At 42.4% G+C, this 17,794-nt stretch overlaps 1 protein-coding gene across 3 annotated transcripts in view; it reads right to left on the bottom strand.

Annotated features, from left to right (window-relative positions):
* The window catches only part of TLE1 (TLE family member 1, transcriptional corepressor), an 84,078-nt gene that overhangs the window by 55,365 nt on the left and 10,919 nt on the right, over positions 1-17,794 (bottom strand). For 2 of the 3 annotated variants that reach the window (XM_014835886.3, XM_044767627.2), the window contains 2 exons: positions 2,293-2,355; positions 603-707 (listed from right to left, as the gene is read on the bottom strand). In XM_014835886.3, the coding sequence (XP_014691372.1) occupies positions 603-707; positions 2,293-2,355 (168 nt within the window). The remainder of the gene's footprint in view (positions 1-602; positions 708-2,292; positions 2,356-17,794) is intronic. The other variant, XM_014835887.3, reaches the window with a different exon arrangement.

The raw sequence follows: 17,794 nt of genomic DNA, 5'->3' as shown, positions 1-17,794 counted from the left end.
TTGTGATTGACAACCAGTTGCTAGCAAAGAGCACTAACTGAATTTGACACAAGAGGGCAGAAACCTGGTGAAAGGCTGGAGGGGGCAGCAGGGCAGACAACCATCACTCCTTCCACAGCAAGAGAGCATGCTTTTCACTGGTGTGCCATTTAAAAATTCAAGCAAGAGGCCCAAGAAAGAGAAAGAGCAGTTATATCGGTTCTAAAACTCTAGAAAGCAAAAGGCAAAAGCAAAGATAACTAAATGCAATGAACATTCGGAGACCTGCCTTGACCTCACTGTGATCTAAAGTTACAAGACAGAAGTAAGGAAAGTATTTAAAACTCTAACCCAAAGCTTTTACCTGACTAATGGAGCAAGGGACGTTTAAGTCTCACCAGACAAATGACATTTATTTTCCCATTAAAAAGATTTTTCTTCCCCTCCTAAAAATGTTTCCTATCATCTTCTTTATGCTAATTTCTCTTCCCCTAAATACCTCAGCATACCCGACACCCCCTCCGCCCACCCTTATCAAAAAAGTCAGTGTGAAACTACACAACATTATAGAGAATAGAGATTAGCCATCACATTAATAAGAAATGAAAGCTGGTTATACACACTGTAGGAGGTAGACCTGGTAGGCCACGTACCCCGATGATGGCATTCAACTCTGCCATGGTCACCTGTTTGGCACGTTCGACAGCCTGGGCCACCTGTTGTTGATGCTTTGAAAACAAGAAGAAAAAAGTGTTAGCAAGATGGCTAAGAACCTCACTGTACCTTCCAACAACAACAAAAAGACAAATGCCACATGTAGTGCAGACTGAAGTATAACATGGATTTAAACGCGAAGTTTCTGGAGCACACGTTATTTCACAGAACACATGCACGACGGGAAAAGGAAAACACCGTGGTGCTCCCCTCATTTCTAACCAAGCCCAGCCGACACTGAACTCTGATGGGGATGCTTGGCTTGTCAAATGTCAAATGTCAAAAAGGACACTAAAAATGGTAAGCTGAGGCCTTAGAAAATAAATAGTATGGAATCTGGAAAGTCACTCTGGTTCGCAGGAGGGGTTCGCTGTGGTAAGTCTGAGGGCAGGTAAAAGTTGACAGCCATTTTAAAACCCCCATTTTGATACTTAAAATGTAAATATTAAATCTGTGATGACTTCTCTGGTCAACAAATCTCCATCCACCAGTAGTTTTTGGAAACTCTAGAATTCCTTTCCTTTGGCCTTTAGATTTTTCACCCTTCACAGGGGAAGGAAAGGAAGGAGCCCCCCCAAGAGACACATACACACACTGAGTTCAAAGGCTGTAAACTGACTGCACAGCTCCCAATTCCACTCACAATAAAAACTAAACCACACCTTTGCTTTGGGAGGCGTGAGTCTATAGCAGAGACCAGGATTACTGAAGTTTAACAAACACCACAATTTCAAAAGGCCAACAACTCTAAATTGGGACATCAAACAAATGTTATGCCAGATATGGTTGGTAATAAAGGTAGAGATGGTGCTATCCAGCATGGACCAGTAGGTGCCAACTAGAACAGACACTCAGTACTCCAGCTCCCAGGGCAATGAGCTTTTCACTCTGCCTCAAGATATATGCTTCCTGTACACACTTAAAACACAGCTGAGCATCCATTCGCTTGTATCCAAAAGTAAGATAAACTTTAAGTGAAAACTAAAATACATTGGATTTGAGTCAATTTCATAGATTACTCATATAAAGAGCTTTTCTCTCTCAAAATACGAAGGTTAAACCTCTATGATTTTGTAACTTAATAAATTATAGATGTAAATGACTCCATAAGTTAGGGTAACATGAACACTTTTTTCATCCTTAAGAATTAGTAGCATCCACTCCGTCCATGGACAGTGTCAAGTCAACCTGACTAGACGTGCATGAACAAATGAACAGCTGCTGCCATGGTCAAGTCAAAACCCTGATGGAACCATTTTTAAAATGCAGTATAAGAAAAGCTCTCTAGAGAAAGGACACTGGAATCACCAGCAACTATTAAGCCTATACTATTCCTCAAAGAAAAGAAAAGCTTTATGCTTGATAGTCATTTTGCAGGTTTCCTCAGAAAAAAATTAATTTGAGGTTGAGCTCCTGTCACCACTTCTACAGCGTGCCCTCGGATCTGTTAGATGGAATCACAGGGGGTTTACACACTTCAGCTGTAACAGATGTTCTTCACACTTGTTCCTTGTGATAAAATTAACATCTTAAAACTAGCTAATTTGCAAACAGAGAAGCAACATAATTGCACTTTAACAGCTGAACAGTTTTACTTACTTCCTGAGACAGAAATGGGATGACTTGTGCACAAATTGTATTCAATCTCTTGGCGATTTCAGTCTATAAAGACAAAGCCATATAAATGTTTAGCATACTTCATAATCAGTTCAGAAAGATAAAACTTCATGCCCGACACTTCAGCCTTCCACTACTTCAATCTGGAGAGCATAAAATCGCTTTCCCAGGCTATGTTACTAATATTTATCTTGAGATAAACAGTAGATATTAATCCCACTTGCAAAGTAAGACATAATCACATGCTTTATTGGTCACTTAAATTAAGAGATAATGGGTAATTTAACTGAGTTGGAAAATCTACGTGGTTTAAGGCTATATGACCATCTAACCTGGTGATTGCAAACCCTTTCATATAGTTATTCAATTATGGTGTACCACGGCACATTTACGTAGTTACAGCAAGTTCATTCAAACTGGTGTCAAAAACCAGTGGAGCAGTCTAACTTTCAAGATAAGGTCTACAGTGAGAGCAGAAGAAAGGAGCCCATGGACCTCCTTCCCATGTGTCCCCTTACAAAATTCAAACAGGACTTTAATGTTAGTAGCCTTCAGTAAGCTTCAAAATTTCAAACACACCAAGAAAACACTGAGGAAACAGAACCCAGGTCCAGAGTGACAGTCAAGTCGAGATGTGCTGGGTATTTGTAAAGTTTCACCACAATTCAGCATCAAACGGGAAGACCTCACTGAAGGTTCAGTTGAACACAAGACATGTGCTGAGTGTGTGCGGCACACGCTGCTCTAAAGAAAGGAAGCGAAGTCCCTGCTCAGGTTCAGATCCACAGCAGTCCCTCTGCTACAAGGGGCAAACTGGTAAGGAGGGAATAAAGGCTGCTCTGCCTCCAGCCTGAGTAGGAGCCACCTGCCAGCCCTCCCCACCACCCGCCCCACTTCCAACACCCTACAGCAATGCAAAACAGCTCTGCATTCCTCTAACTCCGAAGAACCAGTTCTGCTTTAAAAGAAAAAAGGAAGTCATCTGAAAAGAGTCCCAGCATTGACCTTATTTATTTCATCATTTTCTGTCAATGCTTACTAATGCCACCTCTATTACTGAATTAGGCAATGAAAGGGATCATGAGAAGAAAATTATGAAGTGCACAGCCCACAGCCTTGAGAAATAGAGAATATAAGTAAGATAAAGCAGAAACTTCAGGAAGTGTATAATCACGTGCATTTAAAAAGCTGCCTTTTGTCCTCTGAGATGACTCCAGTTAACTGAGAAACAAGGCCTTTGGTTTTATGGGATTGGATTTAGGCCAACCCAACTCGATTCTCCCTGACCACCAATGGGTTACAGTCATGCCCTGGAAGAAATGTAGTAGAGTAGAAGGAAATGACTGGTATAAGAGAGCAAACCCATGACCTTGCTTTAACCAGTGGGGCAAGAAGATACATGCAAAAAGGGTGCAGCTGTACCAGGTGCAAAACCAGAACTGGGTCAGCCCCACCCAGTTCATTTGATCACAGCCACCCACTCAAGCTAACTCAAGGTCATGGCTCTCCTCGAAAGCAGGCTTCCCTCTCCTTTGCAACAGGACTCTGCATTATACATTTGGGTACAGGAGCAGGGATGCCCTTTATGGACTCTTTTGGTCCTTGTTTCCCACTCTCTACACACGATACATTCCAACAGCATTCTGACCTTTCTCTTTCTCCAAAATTCACACTTAAGGTTTTCCACTTTTGAAAATATCTGCTTATTTTCAGCACACCACAAGCACACACAGAGATGTATATATGAAAATATAAAAGCAAGTTAAAATAACCCTAAGTCCATCATCCAGGGATAACCATGAGTAACATTTTAGTGATTCTGGGAAACATCATTCTAGGCTCTCCTAACGTATGTATGCAGAAACCCAGAGTGGAGAAAGACACTTTTAATACCAAGGGGTCCCATTACATATACCGCTTTTCCTATAATTTGTTATTTCCACTCAAAAAATGTGTCATGGGCACCCTCCCACTCAAGAAATAGATATGAATAAGAACATCATCAATATATTCCACTACCCAGGCATACTGGTGTTTAAGCACTCCCCATACCTGTGGATACTTTTCATCTAATTTTCCACAATAACAAACTGTGTCGAATAGCCCTCTTCATAGATCTCTAAAAGCAATCCCTAGAGTGAAATGGCCAGGTCAAAATATATGCATATTCTATATTGTAATGCATGCCATTAACTGCCCAGCAGAGAAGCTCACCACTTTACTCGAGCCCCAGTCTATGAGGGTGGCTGCTCTCCCACCCAGTGTCAATATTAGGTTTTCTTGACCTTTTTTGTAATCTTTATCCATCTAACAGATTAAAAAATGACCTTTTATTTGCATTGCTTGGATTCTTCCTGAAGTTAAACATCTTTTCATATATGTATTGGCCCACCGTATTTTTTCTTTTATTTTTCTTTGAGTATTTATTCATCATTGTCTTTTTGTAGCAGTTCTTTCCATGACAAACATTGATTTTTTTTCCCATAGTTTTTCCAGCTTGCCACCTGCCTTTCAATTTTGCTTACTATGGATTTTTTCCTGTGAGTAACTTTTATGTGGTCAAACTAAAGAACATTCTTCTTATGTTCCTGGCCTTTGGGTCAGGATTAGAACACCCCAAAACTACAGAAGCCGTTCTTAATTTTCTTCTAGTGCTGCTATGGCTGTACTTTCTATACTTAATTACTTGACCTGGAGGGAATTTATTTTGGTTTAAGAAGACAAGATGATCTCCTCTTTAATTATTAATAATAATTGTATGTGTTAGTACATAGAATGGCTTCAAGGCAGAACTGAACTTAGCTGTCAGAGGACAGTTAAGACCCAGTGTGAATGGAATGAACTCGTAAACCTTTAATAACATTAAAATTATTAAAAACAAAATAAAAGAAGTACAGACAACATAAATCAGGTTAGAGTAGGTAACACTGGAACAGGAAGAAAGTTAAAGATCAAAGCTCAAGCTGAAGAAGGAGCATCAAAAGCCCTCCCATTTGTCCTGGGAATTCTAAGTCACTGGTCTGAAGAAATGGAAGTAAGAACAACAGAGGAGGATCTTGTTCCCGCTGTCTCCTACCTCAGCCAGGTCTCTAAATCCTAATCTTAAGCTATCCTCTGACAAGTGAGCTTGGCTTTGAGTCAGGAAGCCTAAATTCAAGTCTCACCTCTGGTTTACCGTGAAAGTCTCCACATTGCTCTGGCTTCTCAATGACAAGTACCTCCTGGCAGTGTGGGCATGCAACTGGTTTCCCCGGGAGCGCTGTGTGAGTTCCAAAACATCGCCACCCCCCAGGAAGGCTTCCTAAACAGTTGTCCTCAGCCTTGAAAGTCGTCTGGATGGCAGCATAAAAACCTACAATCATTCTTTAGTATCACGTCTCGCTTCAAAATTGTGATAAGACCTTTAATCGAGCACAAATTAACAAATCGCAATGTTTTCCACTGTCCTTCTGTTACAGACCAGAGTTTACAAGCAGGTTAAACTGGATATTTTACCCTGCTTAAGTAGCTATTAAGAAAGTTCTGGAACCTTTTCAGACTACCTTCTTCCTCTTCCGAAGGCTAGACAACTCCAAAAAAAAAAACCTTCAGGCTCACTGTATTTTCTGCTTAGAAATCATTTTACTTCCCCAAATAAAGACATATTTGGTACCTGCTAATAGCCTTAATATTTATAAATAAACTTTTCCTGTGCCCTTATTTCTGACACCAGAGAAGGCAACAACAGTCAGCGCTCCCCAAACCAGATGAGCACGGAACATTCGTGCCCAGAAACTTAACTAGCTGGGTAAAAGCCCCAGCATCAGGCCTGACTTCACGGATAGCCACCACTGACTGAGGCAACAGGAAGCAGGAGTCCAAATTAACTGTCCAGACCATCTTTTCATTCTCCTTGTCAATGCCAACTCCTCTCACTGATCTGCTTATGATAACAGAGTTGGCACTCATAATCCAAAAACATAGGTTTGCATCTCAGCAAAGTGGTACTAGGGGTTCTTAGTTAAGTCACTTCAACTGCTGGGGCCCAAGTCTGTTATCACCAATCGACTTCAGTGTTCATCACATTCAAGTAAGCCAACACGTCAACGTCAACTACAGCTATAGTATTGCAAAGTGCCATACTCTCCTCCCAGTGCTTCGAGGCCTGCCTCAAATCCACTTAGAAGCTGCCCTTCCCTGTAACTCCAATAGACAAACGCTCCTCTAGGCCCTCCAAGATCCTCCAAAGCATCTCCTGTCATTTGGTAAACTAAACCTACACGTTTAAAATCACATCTTACATGAAGCTGCTGCACAGTTTCCTAACAGCTTCCAGCACAGGAGTCTTCAACAAAACAAGACAGAAAGCATGAGAGCCAGACTCCCACTAACCCCTTGCACACAGCTCCTTGCCAAAGAAACTGACTTCCCCCAATGAAAGTGACCACAGGGGACACAGTCGTCACACTTGCAAAGGAATGCTTCACTGAACTAAAATGGTAACCCTGCACACCCTTAACTCGATGACCAAGACACAGCCAGACACATGGCTACTAAAAGTGTTAGAATACGGCTCTGTTTAGTGAGAAATCATATCTTAGTAGGTTTAAGATTCATGTACAGGTATATTTTAACCAAGTAAAATATGGTCAAATACCTCAAAGGCCAGCAACGAGCCAAACCCCGGTGTATTCTGCAGGGCTCTTAAACTGAAGACGTTCCTCTAGGCATCAGAACTTAAGTTTCAGAAGTTCATGATTCTGAAAAGCACGACTCCCCATCTTTTCATACTCCTTACACCTTGTCTAATTACTAGACTGAACAGCCCACTCCCCAGTGTCTGCCCACTTTTCCACTACACACAGAGTAATATATAATGAGTGTTGTTTGAAGCTCAAAACAGGGCGAAGACGGCTTACGAGTAATTGCCCACCGTCTCAAAGCAATCCAATGGCACCTTGCCCAAAGTCGGCTTAGGGAGGGGAAACTCCACCACCATTAAATTGCAAATTGATGGATCATAAAAAGCGCTACTTATGCTGAGGGCTGGCAAACTAATCTTTTGGTTTCCGTGAACCAAGCCGGAAGCCAAGAGAAAAACACAGTGGAGTGCTGGTAAGAAGTGTCTGGCAACAGATAAACGGGCAAGAACATGAAAACAAAGCACACAAAAGGAAATAAATAGGTAATCTCTAAATCCCTTCTGACTTGAAGTTTCTGAGTCTGTGAAACGACAGCCTTAAATACAGAAAAAAATGTTCAACCTCACCAGCAACCAAATAAAATGCAAATTTTGTTCTAAGTAAGATGGGTCATTCTGCACCAGTTTAGTTTATAAAAAAAAAATAAAATCTAATGATGACGAGTCCTCTGGGAAACTGGAACAATCGTACGTTACTGATGACAGAGTAAATTGGTGCAGTCATCTTGGAAGGCAACTGGGCAATGTGTTTCAAGAGCATGAAATTATTCAAACCCTTTGGTAAGGCTTCCTACGGCTAAGAATTTATCCTAAGGAAATAGTTCAGATGAAAAGCATGCCATGCATGAAGCTGTTCACTGTAGCACAAGTTTCAAAGCAAAAGAGAAAAGGCCAAGTAAAGACAGAATGGCAGTTCAACCCACCACAACTGTCCAGAGTGTTTGAAAAACTTAACATTTGCCCTCCTGATAAATCAGTTGTCTAATACTAGCAGAACAGTTAAATACACTCCATCAACCCAAAGGCACGGCAAGTCATCATTAAAGTCATATTTATGATAATGACGCTTAAATGGGCAACACATTTACTAGACGAAGCAGGAGGGGAAGAACAAAGATGTGGTGTCAGTGTGCCTCTGTTTTTTAAAACATATGCATGTGGCCAAGTGCTGTAATTTGATACCCAAAATAAAAACAGTGATTATGCTGGGGTGGCAGGGTTATCAGTAACTTTTTTTTCCCCTCCAGAGACCTGTGAATACAGCCCGTCATTTACTGTTTAAATGTATGATTAAACTGGGAAGAGAGAAAAGGGCCGTTAGGCCCACCACGCCTGTGATCGACAGCAGCACTGAGTCACAACACTGCTGGAAAACCCTGAAACCCTTTGGGTGCCCGGCCCCCGTACAATCCTCATATCGCACGTGGAGAAATCAATGCCTAAAAGAAATGATCTGCCCAGGATCATAAGGGAAGATTAGAAGCCCCATTCTCTGCCCAGTCCTTTCTCCAGGAAGAAGTGGGAAACTAGAACATACTCAAGACCAGAAACAAAGCTGATAAAGCCAGCCTTGTTTGCAAAGCAATACAGCCCAAACAGGACCACAGCAGCACAAGGCCATGGCCATGTCATCCCTCAGCCAAGAATGGCACCACAAGAAGTGGCCCCCAGTCTGTCAGCGACAGTCATTGCAGAGAATTAATGCATCAGCCCTACTATCAGATGATCTGGCCCACTAATAGAGCAAAATCGACAAAAACACATCCACAAATACATCTCTATTTCCTGAAGATGACATCTGATATACTTAAAGAAAATTCAAGATCAAGTAAAAATTGCATACCCAAAATAATATATGCAAAACCCTGCAAATAATCTTCCGATGCTCCCCTTCCCTTTAATAGCAGGAGAAAGGTTCCTCGCCCTAAGGACCTCCTTCAGAACACTGGCTATCACTCGACTATCTCCCATCACAGCACCTGGCTTCACCAGTACACTCACAAAAAGGAAATTTTATATTCAATTCTAACGCATCAGAGTAACTTTCTGCTTAAAATATAATTAAATCCATAAACAACTGGCCACATTTTGGGGAAATCCAAAGGACTTGGGATCTCTAAGTTGAGGTTGTTAATGGTTAATGAGGTTATCAGTGGTTTTCAAACTTAAGAGTGCATCAGGATCACGTGGAAGGCTTGTGAGAAAAGACGGCTGGGCCCCCCACCCAAAGCTTCTGAGTTAGCAGGTGCAGGGCCTGAGCATCTGCCTTTCTAACAGGTTCCCAGGTGATCTGTGGCTGTTGGGCCCACACTTTGCGAACCACTACCACTGATTCAGTGGCAGCATCTACGCTTAGCACACGTCTCTTACATCTAGTCTCTAATCTTCAATCTGCGCAGGTCCCCTGTGAGAATGGGCTAAAAGGTTACAATAACTTGCCCAGGGTCAGAAACAAGCAGGCCAGATCAGGCCTGCCTCTCTCCAAGCCTTGCCACAATGCAATGGCCCCATTCTCCACTCATTTTTACAAAGTAAGAACACAATCTGGGGGTGTAGGAACACATTGCCTCCTGTGGAAAACCTCAACAATATTCATTTAACTGACTGCACCCACGGCAATATAATCTCGCCCCTTCTTAAACCTTATGATTAAAACAAAACAAAGAGTACCAGATGACAGAACCCTTTAGTGGCTCAATTAATCAGAACATAAGTCACCAATTACTGGCAGATAATAACTTTGGTGTTCCATCTCCCCCTCATTTGGCAGCTCCTACAGCATTCTAAATCTGAGCCCATTCCAACCAGCACAGACTCTATCCTTTCACTGCTCATCTTTCACACTTGCAGCTTCTCTGAAAACATGGAGGAGTTCAAAGAAAGGGGGAGAAAAACCTGCTGAAGGCTGCCGGGGCGGAGAGAGCAACACTAATTGCTCCCATTCTCTGGCTCCTCACAAGGCAGATTGCAGGGGCCTGCATCTCCAGAGAAAGCTCTCGTGTCTTCGCAGCAGCTCTCAGCAGAGCAACTCAAGTGCCCTTAATTGTTTATGTTCTTAATGCAGAGCCTCTTGAATGCATTCATTTTTAATAGCAGGCTTGAGTGTGGGGCCCATCAAAGAATGACAAAGCAACTCTATTCATTGGTTCTCCGTCCTGCAATGATGGTCTTTTGATTTATTTGCAAATGATGAGCTTGGCAGGCCCTACTTGAGGGCTGCCCTCGCTGTTGTTGCGTGTGGTTTCTTTTTTTAAGAATTCAGTTGCATTTTCCAAGATGAAATTGAGTCTGCAACGCTGTGTATGTGTGTAAATTTTTCCCCCTTCAGTTCCTTCTAATTAATGACTTAAATGTTTTGACCCAACTGTTGCCAAGCAGAGCATTTGGGCTTTAATTTGTCATTTTGGTAAAGATGCATCCTCGACAAAAGCATCACAGCTGTCTGGGTGCCTAAAGAACACATTTCCATTATTCAGAAACCCTTGTTCTGGAGTTCAGAAAGTGCTGTTCACATGAAATTGTACTGACTTGTCCCATGATGGAAAAAAGACAGCTTTTGGTGGCCCTCAAGGAAAATGCACTCTGTTAAGCCACAGAAGGTTTTCAAGCCAAACTCTGTAGGGTGAATCCCAAGCACACCACTTTGTCCAGGGCACGGAAAGACAGCAAGCCTACACCTTTCGCCCTCTTCCCAGGTCTTAGTCACCAGCAGGGGGCTCATGAGAACTTATGCAATATGACACAATAGCGGGATTCGTGGAAGGAAAAGCCCACTACATCATCGTGGCATGAAGGCTAAAATTACGATTACGAAAACAAAATATACCTCTGTAAAGACAAAGACTGCATGACAATATGCAAAAGTCAAGTTACCTCTGAAAACTGGGTTTATGAGACTGTTCTTTTTCCAAAATGAGTAACATTGTTTTCCTTGTAATAAAATTTTAAACACTTCTTTTTAGTTATTGCTAACTTTTGGGCCTGTGTAACCTGTCTTTGGTTAGTACTGACTGCCAACAGTCCCCCATCACTATCTCCAAGCCTTCCATCAGGACAAGGCAAACACCCAGGGCACACGACTATGAAGCACTGTCTATCATCAGCTTTCCCATTTGCCATCAGCCCCCTCCCCTCTTCTTGTTTGGAGACGGCTGCATAAGCAGTTTGGTGTCAATGTTTCCCTAAGAGGTTGGAATCTTTAGCCAATCCAGATAACTGGAGAGCAATTTACTGCCGGAGGAGAACACAGAATAGTGGTTTTCTAACTTTAAAAGCATGCTACAATGGAATGACCCACACATAGGAGTGACCTCTACACAGGAATGACCTCCACATAAGAGTGACGGCTGCCACTCTTCTTCCAGAGCAACTTCCTAGGGAAAGCAGCCATTTCACCAGAAGAACTATATGGCATGGCAGCAGAACGGCTGCAAGTTACCTATAAAATGTGTTGGTAAGGCCTCAGGGCAAAGCCAGCCAAGTCCCAAACTCAGTCTCTCCCCTGGGCCTTACTTACTCCCCCCAGGCTGAGCTGCTGGAGAGTGGTCCTTCAGGAAGGAAGACAAGGTTCCCGCCCTTCCCAGTTGGAACCTGGGATTCTCTTTTCATTTTTTTTGAGGAAGATGAGCCCTGAGCTAACTGCTGCCAATCCTCCTCTTTTTGCTGAGGAAGACTGGCCCTGAGCTAACATCCATGCCCATCTTCCTCCACTTTACATGTGGGATGCCTACTACAGCTTGGCTTGCCAAGTGGAGCCATGTCCGCACCCAGGATCTGACCCGGCGAACTCCAGGCTGCCAAAGCAGAACATGCAAACTTAGCCACTGTGCCACCAGGGCAGCCCCATGGGATTCTCTTTTCAATCAGCATCACGTAGCCAAGAAACTTGCAAAGCTCCAGAAAGCAATTTACCCTCAGCGCGGCCAGAAGATGGATTTGTAGGAAGGGAGGGGGCTCTGTGGCAAATTGGTGTGGAGGCCTACCTCTGCCTTAGGGATGGTGCCCTGCCGTACCCACCAAGTGCTGGGGCATCAAGGGTGTGGAGCCCCTGAGACAGAAAAGGAACTTGCACACACAGAGTGAAGTCATCAGTTGAGAAAAAAATTATTTCCTCAAAGCATTTTAGATCATGATTAAAATGAAATCTTGAGATGCTGGCAAAATTTTCAAAGCACAACCTTTTGTAAAAGCTTTCAAGTATTCAGAAGATGGTAAGTACAAGGATGTTAGATGACAGACTTCACTGGTGTGTTAAGGATTCACATAATGTTAACTCAGCTATGCAGGCAGAGGCAAACAAGAACAAGATTATTATTTCAAATACAAATTAATTTTAAAAAAAAAACAAAACCGGGCCAGCCCTGATGGTCTGTCAAGTGGGTAAAGTTCCACACTCTCCACCTCGGCGGCTGGGGTTCACTTCCAGTCATGGAACCACACCACCCATCTCTCAGCTGCCATGCTGTGGTGGCAGCTCACGTAGAAGAACTAGAAGAACTTATAACGAAGATATACAACCATGCACTTGGGCTTTGGGGAAAAGAAAAAGAAAATTTTTTTTAAAAGCCTCAAAAAAAACCCCTGACCATTGCATCACAATACAATCCACTGAGAAATCTAAGCAAGGGACAAATAATAGCCATTTCTCCAAGATAACAATCAAGCTACTTTCAGAAAAAAAGAGAGTGCTGCATGAGAATCTATTCAAGGTTACATGGATTGACCAAAAATACATATAACTAAAAGTATCTCAAAGAAAAGTCCCAAGTCCCCTTTGCCCACTCATGTCAACTGATAATTTTAAAATGATGCAGTTATGATGTGAGTGTGTTGTGCAAGATATACCAGGGGGAAGCATTAAGCAAGACGAGGAGAACAACTGAGGGTCACGGAAGTGAGAACAATTGATAAACCAGGGGCCACCACAAGCTACCACTCCTCTAACTCACCAGTCATTTTACAAGTGGACAAATCAATTTATGTGCTCGTGTGTGTTTTTAGAAAGCATTCTAGATATTCTTCCATTAATTATGTGGGTTCGGGACATGTCAATTCTTGTTTCCCAGAGCACCAGAAACCAAATTTAACCCACATAGTCCATTACACGGGTCTGCACTCGCATGGTTCCCACAGGGCTGGGCTGGTTCAATAATGCTGAGCTCCTTCTGGAAGAACAGAATAGACTTCCTGCCATTTGGACTGTGAAACACAGTAATCCACCAGGGAATAAAGGTCAATGTTGCACTTTTGGTCATTACTGAATCATTTGAGATGATCTGTGGTGAGGATGAGAGGAAAATCGAAGGCTGCGAGAACGCGGCAAATGGCTTGACCTCGGACCAATTTTCATCTCCATCTGTCTAATAGACATGTGGATAAAAAGCCCTCCCTCCTCCTGGGCCACTCGGCTGTTTTCAAATCCACAGCACAAGCCAGGAGCCAGTTAAACAACACATTAATAAGGGGAAATAACCTCCTGAGCTCCAGCCTGACGCTTCCTCAGGTTTAGGTCATCAGCTAAAGTTTGGAATGTAATTTTCCTGTCTGCAAGCAGTACTGCAAAGTAGAAATTTTAACAAATACGTAAAATTATCTGCAGTGCAGGGCCATGTGCCAAAACCTCCTTATTTGTACATGCAAATATATGCATACTTACACCTCCACCCCCACCAAAAGACATCCACACAATTTCTATTATGTCTGCTAACACACACACAAAGAAGAGCAGCTCCCAAAATTGCATGCTGATGTGAAATAAATCTGTTTTTTTGTGTGTCCAATTAATGCTGCTTAATCATTATTAAGGCATTTCAATCCTTAAATACAAAATATTTCTGGGAACCCAAAGCCTAATTATCATTTAAGCCATGGAATAAATGTTAATGTCCCAACTTTATCCTAACACTCCCTTCACCGGTTTGGCAGAGCCACTTTTGTAAGGTAATGTTGTGCCATATATAAGTTTAGGCCCCCACAGTATATCAATGTCAAACAACATCGTGTCAAGCTAAGATTCAATTCAGGTAAGTGCCACTGCCAAATTTTCTTGTTCCCAGACGGGCTTTAAGATTATTTTATTGCTTAAAATTTAATTTGTTCCAACTCGTGTCTCCATGACAACGTTGGCTAACCCTGCAAATCATTTGGGTAATTGGATATCTTATCTTTCTATTGCTCTCAAATCGAATGATTCTGCTAGAATTGTAACAGCCAATCAAATTTACAGTCCTCCTGAGTAATAGACTTGGAAAAGTAGCCACATTCATCTCCTCTTTACAGCCATATTAACCAGGATGCGACAAACAGTAGAATCTGGTCTTCAAACTATACTCCAAATTGTAAATGGTGTCAATACCAATACCCTCACAGTGCAAAGTCTAGTCAAAAGCCCCTTCCCTTTTATATTGTTTTAATTTGAGAAGCAACAATTGGTACTCATTCCATATAAATCTTGAACAATTCCAGTACTTTGAAGGAAACTGACCAATAATTCCACAAGCTGATCAGAAAAATAAAATAAAAATCACAGCTTTTTTGGAGTATTTGACCTCGTGATAAAATAAAGCCCAAAACAATGGCTGCCCAAGATTATTATCGTAGTGCACTGACATTGATTTGTCTGGGGCTCTTTAGATGGGTAACCCATATTTGATACATTAGTCAAGAAATAAGAATGAATATAGATTTAACAACCAGTTCAAAAATCTCTGTATCGTTAGAGAAATCCATGTAGTCAAAATGTGACACCTCCTTCTACTTCATTTAATCCATGAATATCACAGCATCCAGAGTAGTCAATTATGAAATACAGCTTTCTTATAAGATTCCAAAGTCAGCAGTTCCCCTCTTGAGTTAGTGGTATGATTTTGGCCTTTGGTCAGCTCAAAAGTACAGAAGTTGGATACATTTCAATGGTCCAATTCCAATCTTCTCAGTAGCTGTGCAAGGAGATTGGCTCGGCAGGAGCTCAAGGTCCAGGCACTGTAAAAGAGCCAGCCAGCTTATAAATGGAAAAGGCTCCAGAACCCAGGCCAACTGGCAGGCTGACGGGGTTGTCAAGAACCTCCTTCTTCCCTCAACACTCAGGAATTCAGGACCACTTCTCAAGCTAAACACAAGGAGTCAGCAACGTGAAGCATCTCAGCACACCGATGTCGGCAGGCCACCGAGCTTTTAAGCAAGTGTGAGAGCAGGTATTGGTACAATTTTAACACAACTTGTCTGAGTTGTGCCCTCCTTTATCTCAAACACTTAGAGGGACACCCAAAAAGTTTCTACTGCATTGTGCATGGCAATAAGAATCGACAGCCTCAACTTCCCGTATGGCCAATCCCAAAGGCCCTTTTCTCCTTTGTGTGTGTGATTTTTTTCTGCTTCCCCAAATATTAGCACATAAGTAGGAGCTGTGAATGTGACCGTCTACAAAAATCTGAAGCCCATGGAGTGCTTAGAGAATATAACAACACAACTATTTACTCAAGCTTCTGCATTGCACAAGTTTCCATAGCAAAAATGAAGAACTATGTATTTGTATATACCTCATCAAGACTGATGATTCTTTCTTCCTCTTAATTAAACAACAACTTGACCTTGTAATTCTGCACCCCTGCCTTTTTTTCCAGGACGACAAATCCTCTCTTCAAACTAAGAGTTGGATTTTCCATGTTACGTTAAAAAGAAAAAAATTGAAAACGCACCTCCCATCCTTTATTTTGCCAAAACTCATTTCAGTAAAATGAACCAAATCCTCTTTGTTGCTCATCCATCCTCTTAAATAAAAAAAACTCAACACAACTTTATTCTCACTGGTAGTTGTATTAACTACTTAAGGCTATTGCTGCCTTCCAAGGGCACATTTTTGCTGTTTGGCCTAAATAAGGCATTTTAATTCCTCTAGATTCCTTAGACAACAGAGGCTGCCAACAGGCGCTTTATTTAAAAAAAGAAAAAAAAACGTTTCCTTTTGAGCCTAAAGATACATGTTTCTGAGCTCAGAAGAAAACCAATAAAAAGTTTTGTAATTGAGGAGGAACAATGAAAAGTGAGTAACTCAGATGCGGGAAAGAAGGAAGCTGGGCTTAGAAAAACAAGATGGGGGAGCATGGCCTAGAATTCCAACAGCAGGGTACAGTTTTAAAGGATCAATAACAGATTTAGATAATAGATTTTGAGAATAGTTATCCTTCAGAGTGCCCAAGTGCCAGGCACCAATGTAACTCTTCCTCACATGGAAACTCACTTAATCCAGAAGACTACCCCATGAGGTAGGTGCTACTGTCATCCCCAACCTACTATCCTGTTTCTCTTTTTTAAGAAGGAATAATTAATATCCACACAAAGGGAGGCTGGAAAGACTTACAGAGAGCTCCTACAGCACAATTCCTAGGGCACGTGGGAGCTCCAGGGATGGGGGCCATGACTGTTCACTCCAACGTCTCAAATAAGCTTCCTCTACAATAATAGACCCAAGACACGGACTTTTGAAAGCCAAAGAGCTGAAGAAGACAACCAAGTGGCACCCGTTGCCACATGCTACACAGGGAGCCAACACCCTTCCTTCATCTGGGTGGCCCATCCTTCATTCTCTCCAGACCAGACCAAGATGCAGATCAATGTTAAGACCCCCTTCCCTAAACCAAAAGCGACCTTTTTATTTTCACTCACTAATCCACAGAAGCCTTTCAAAGGGCACAAATAAAGGCGGCTGCATTTTGTTCTCTAAATCAATTTTCTCCCCAGCCATCAACTAGATGTTCCCGCACAGAGAAAGAACAGCCCTTCCCTTCTAATTCAAAAATCCATACTGCCATTGCCCTTGCAAACTGCTAAACAAGCAGTATCGGCAAGTCACTTGTGTTCTGTAATATATTTACTGCAAATCCCAATGGCTCGCCCCCTAATGCAGTTTTCTATTGTGTCTGTGCGTGTCAATACACTGGCTGGTCACCTTACTTGTAAGAGGCTCTGACCAGCTGTTTGCTCAAGGCATCAAGAGAGCGCAGAGGAGGGACAAAGGCTGTGCTCCCGGAGGCCCCAGCCCTGGAGAGCCTCCTCCACATGCTGGGGTCCTCAAAGAGGTTTTGTTTCTGGCACTTCACTCCCCTGTACCACCCACAGCCTCTGAGGCCTACTTAAATTCTTCATGAGGACAGCTTCCATCCACATAAAGTTCAAAATCAAAGTCCTTTTGCACAATTATTTCCTGGGTTCCTGCCTATCAACACTAAAGCTATTTCCCCCAGTGAATATGCTGCTGGCGTCTTAAAGGGGCATTCTAAAGGGCCAAAAGGTAGGAGGCCTGGGAAGGGGAGTCTGGCTTTTCTGTTGTGGCATGTGGGAAGTACAACTCCTGGCTTTCAGGCGACAGGTGATGAAGAAAGCACCCTGACACCACATATTGCTGGACCACCTAACCCAGCCATGCCAAAAACACAAAGGGCAAGACCAGCAGGAAAACGTTATGTTATAAGCACCTGCTAAGATGGAATTCTTAAAACATACTTGGGGAAAATCCCTCCTTCACGTGTCAGTCTAAAACGGGGAAGGTAGCTCAAGGAAGGCCTGGCCCTACAGCAAACCTTTTCAAGTTTTCCAGAATTATTTACTTATTTAGCTAATGGGGGGGGTGGAGGGCTGCAAAAGCTCAATGTAAGGCAGGTGACAGGCAGTTACTACAAAATGTTAATTCGTAGACTCCTTGTATCATATAGGTGGATATAAAATGGGTGTTCACCATATATTTCTTTCTCCTTTTCCGTATATTTGAAATTATTCATAACAAAATGTTTGGAGAGGGGCTAGCCC

Source organism: Equus asinus, chromosome 23 (genome assembly GCF_041296235.1).
Source record: "Equus asinus isolate D_3611 breed Donkey chromosome 23, EquAss-T2T_v2, whole genome shotgun sequence".
Taxonomy (NCBI): domain Eukaryota; kingdom Metazoa; phylum Chordata; class Mammalia; order Perissodactyla; family Equidae; genus Equus; species Equus asinus.
This window is presented reverse-complemented; position numbering and strand designations above follow the sequence as displayed.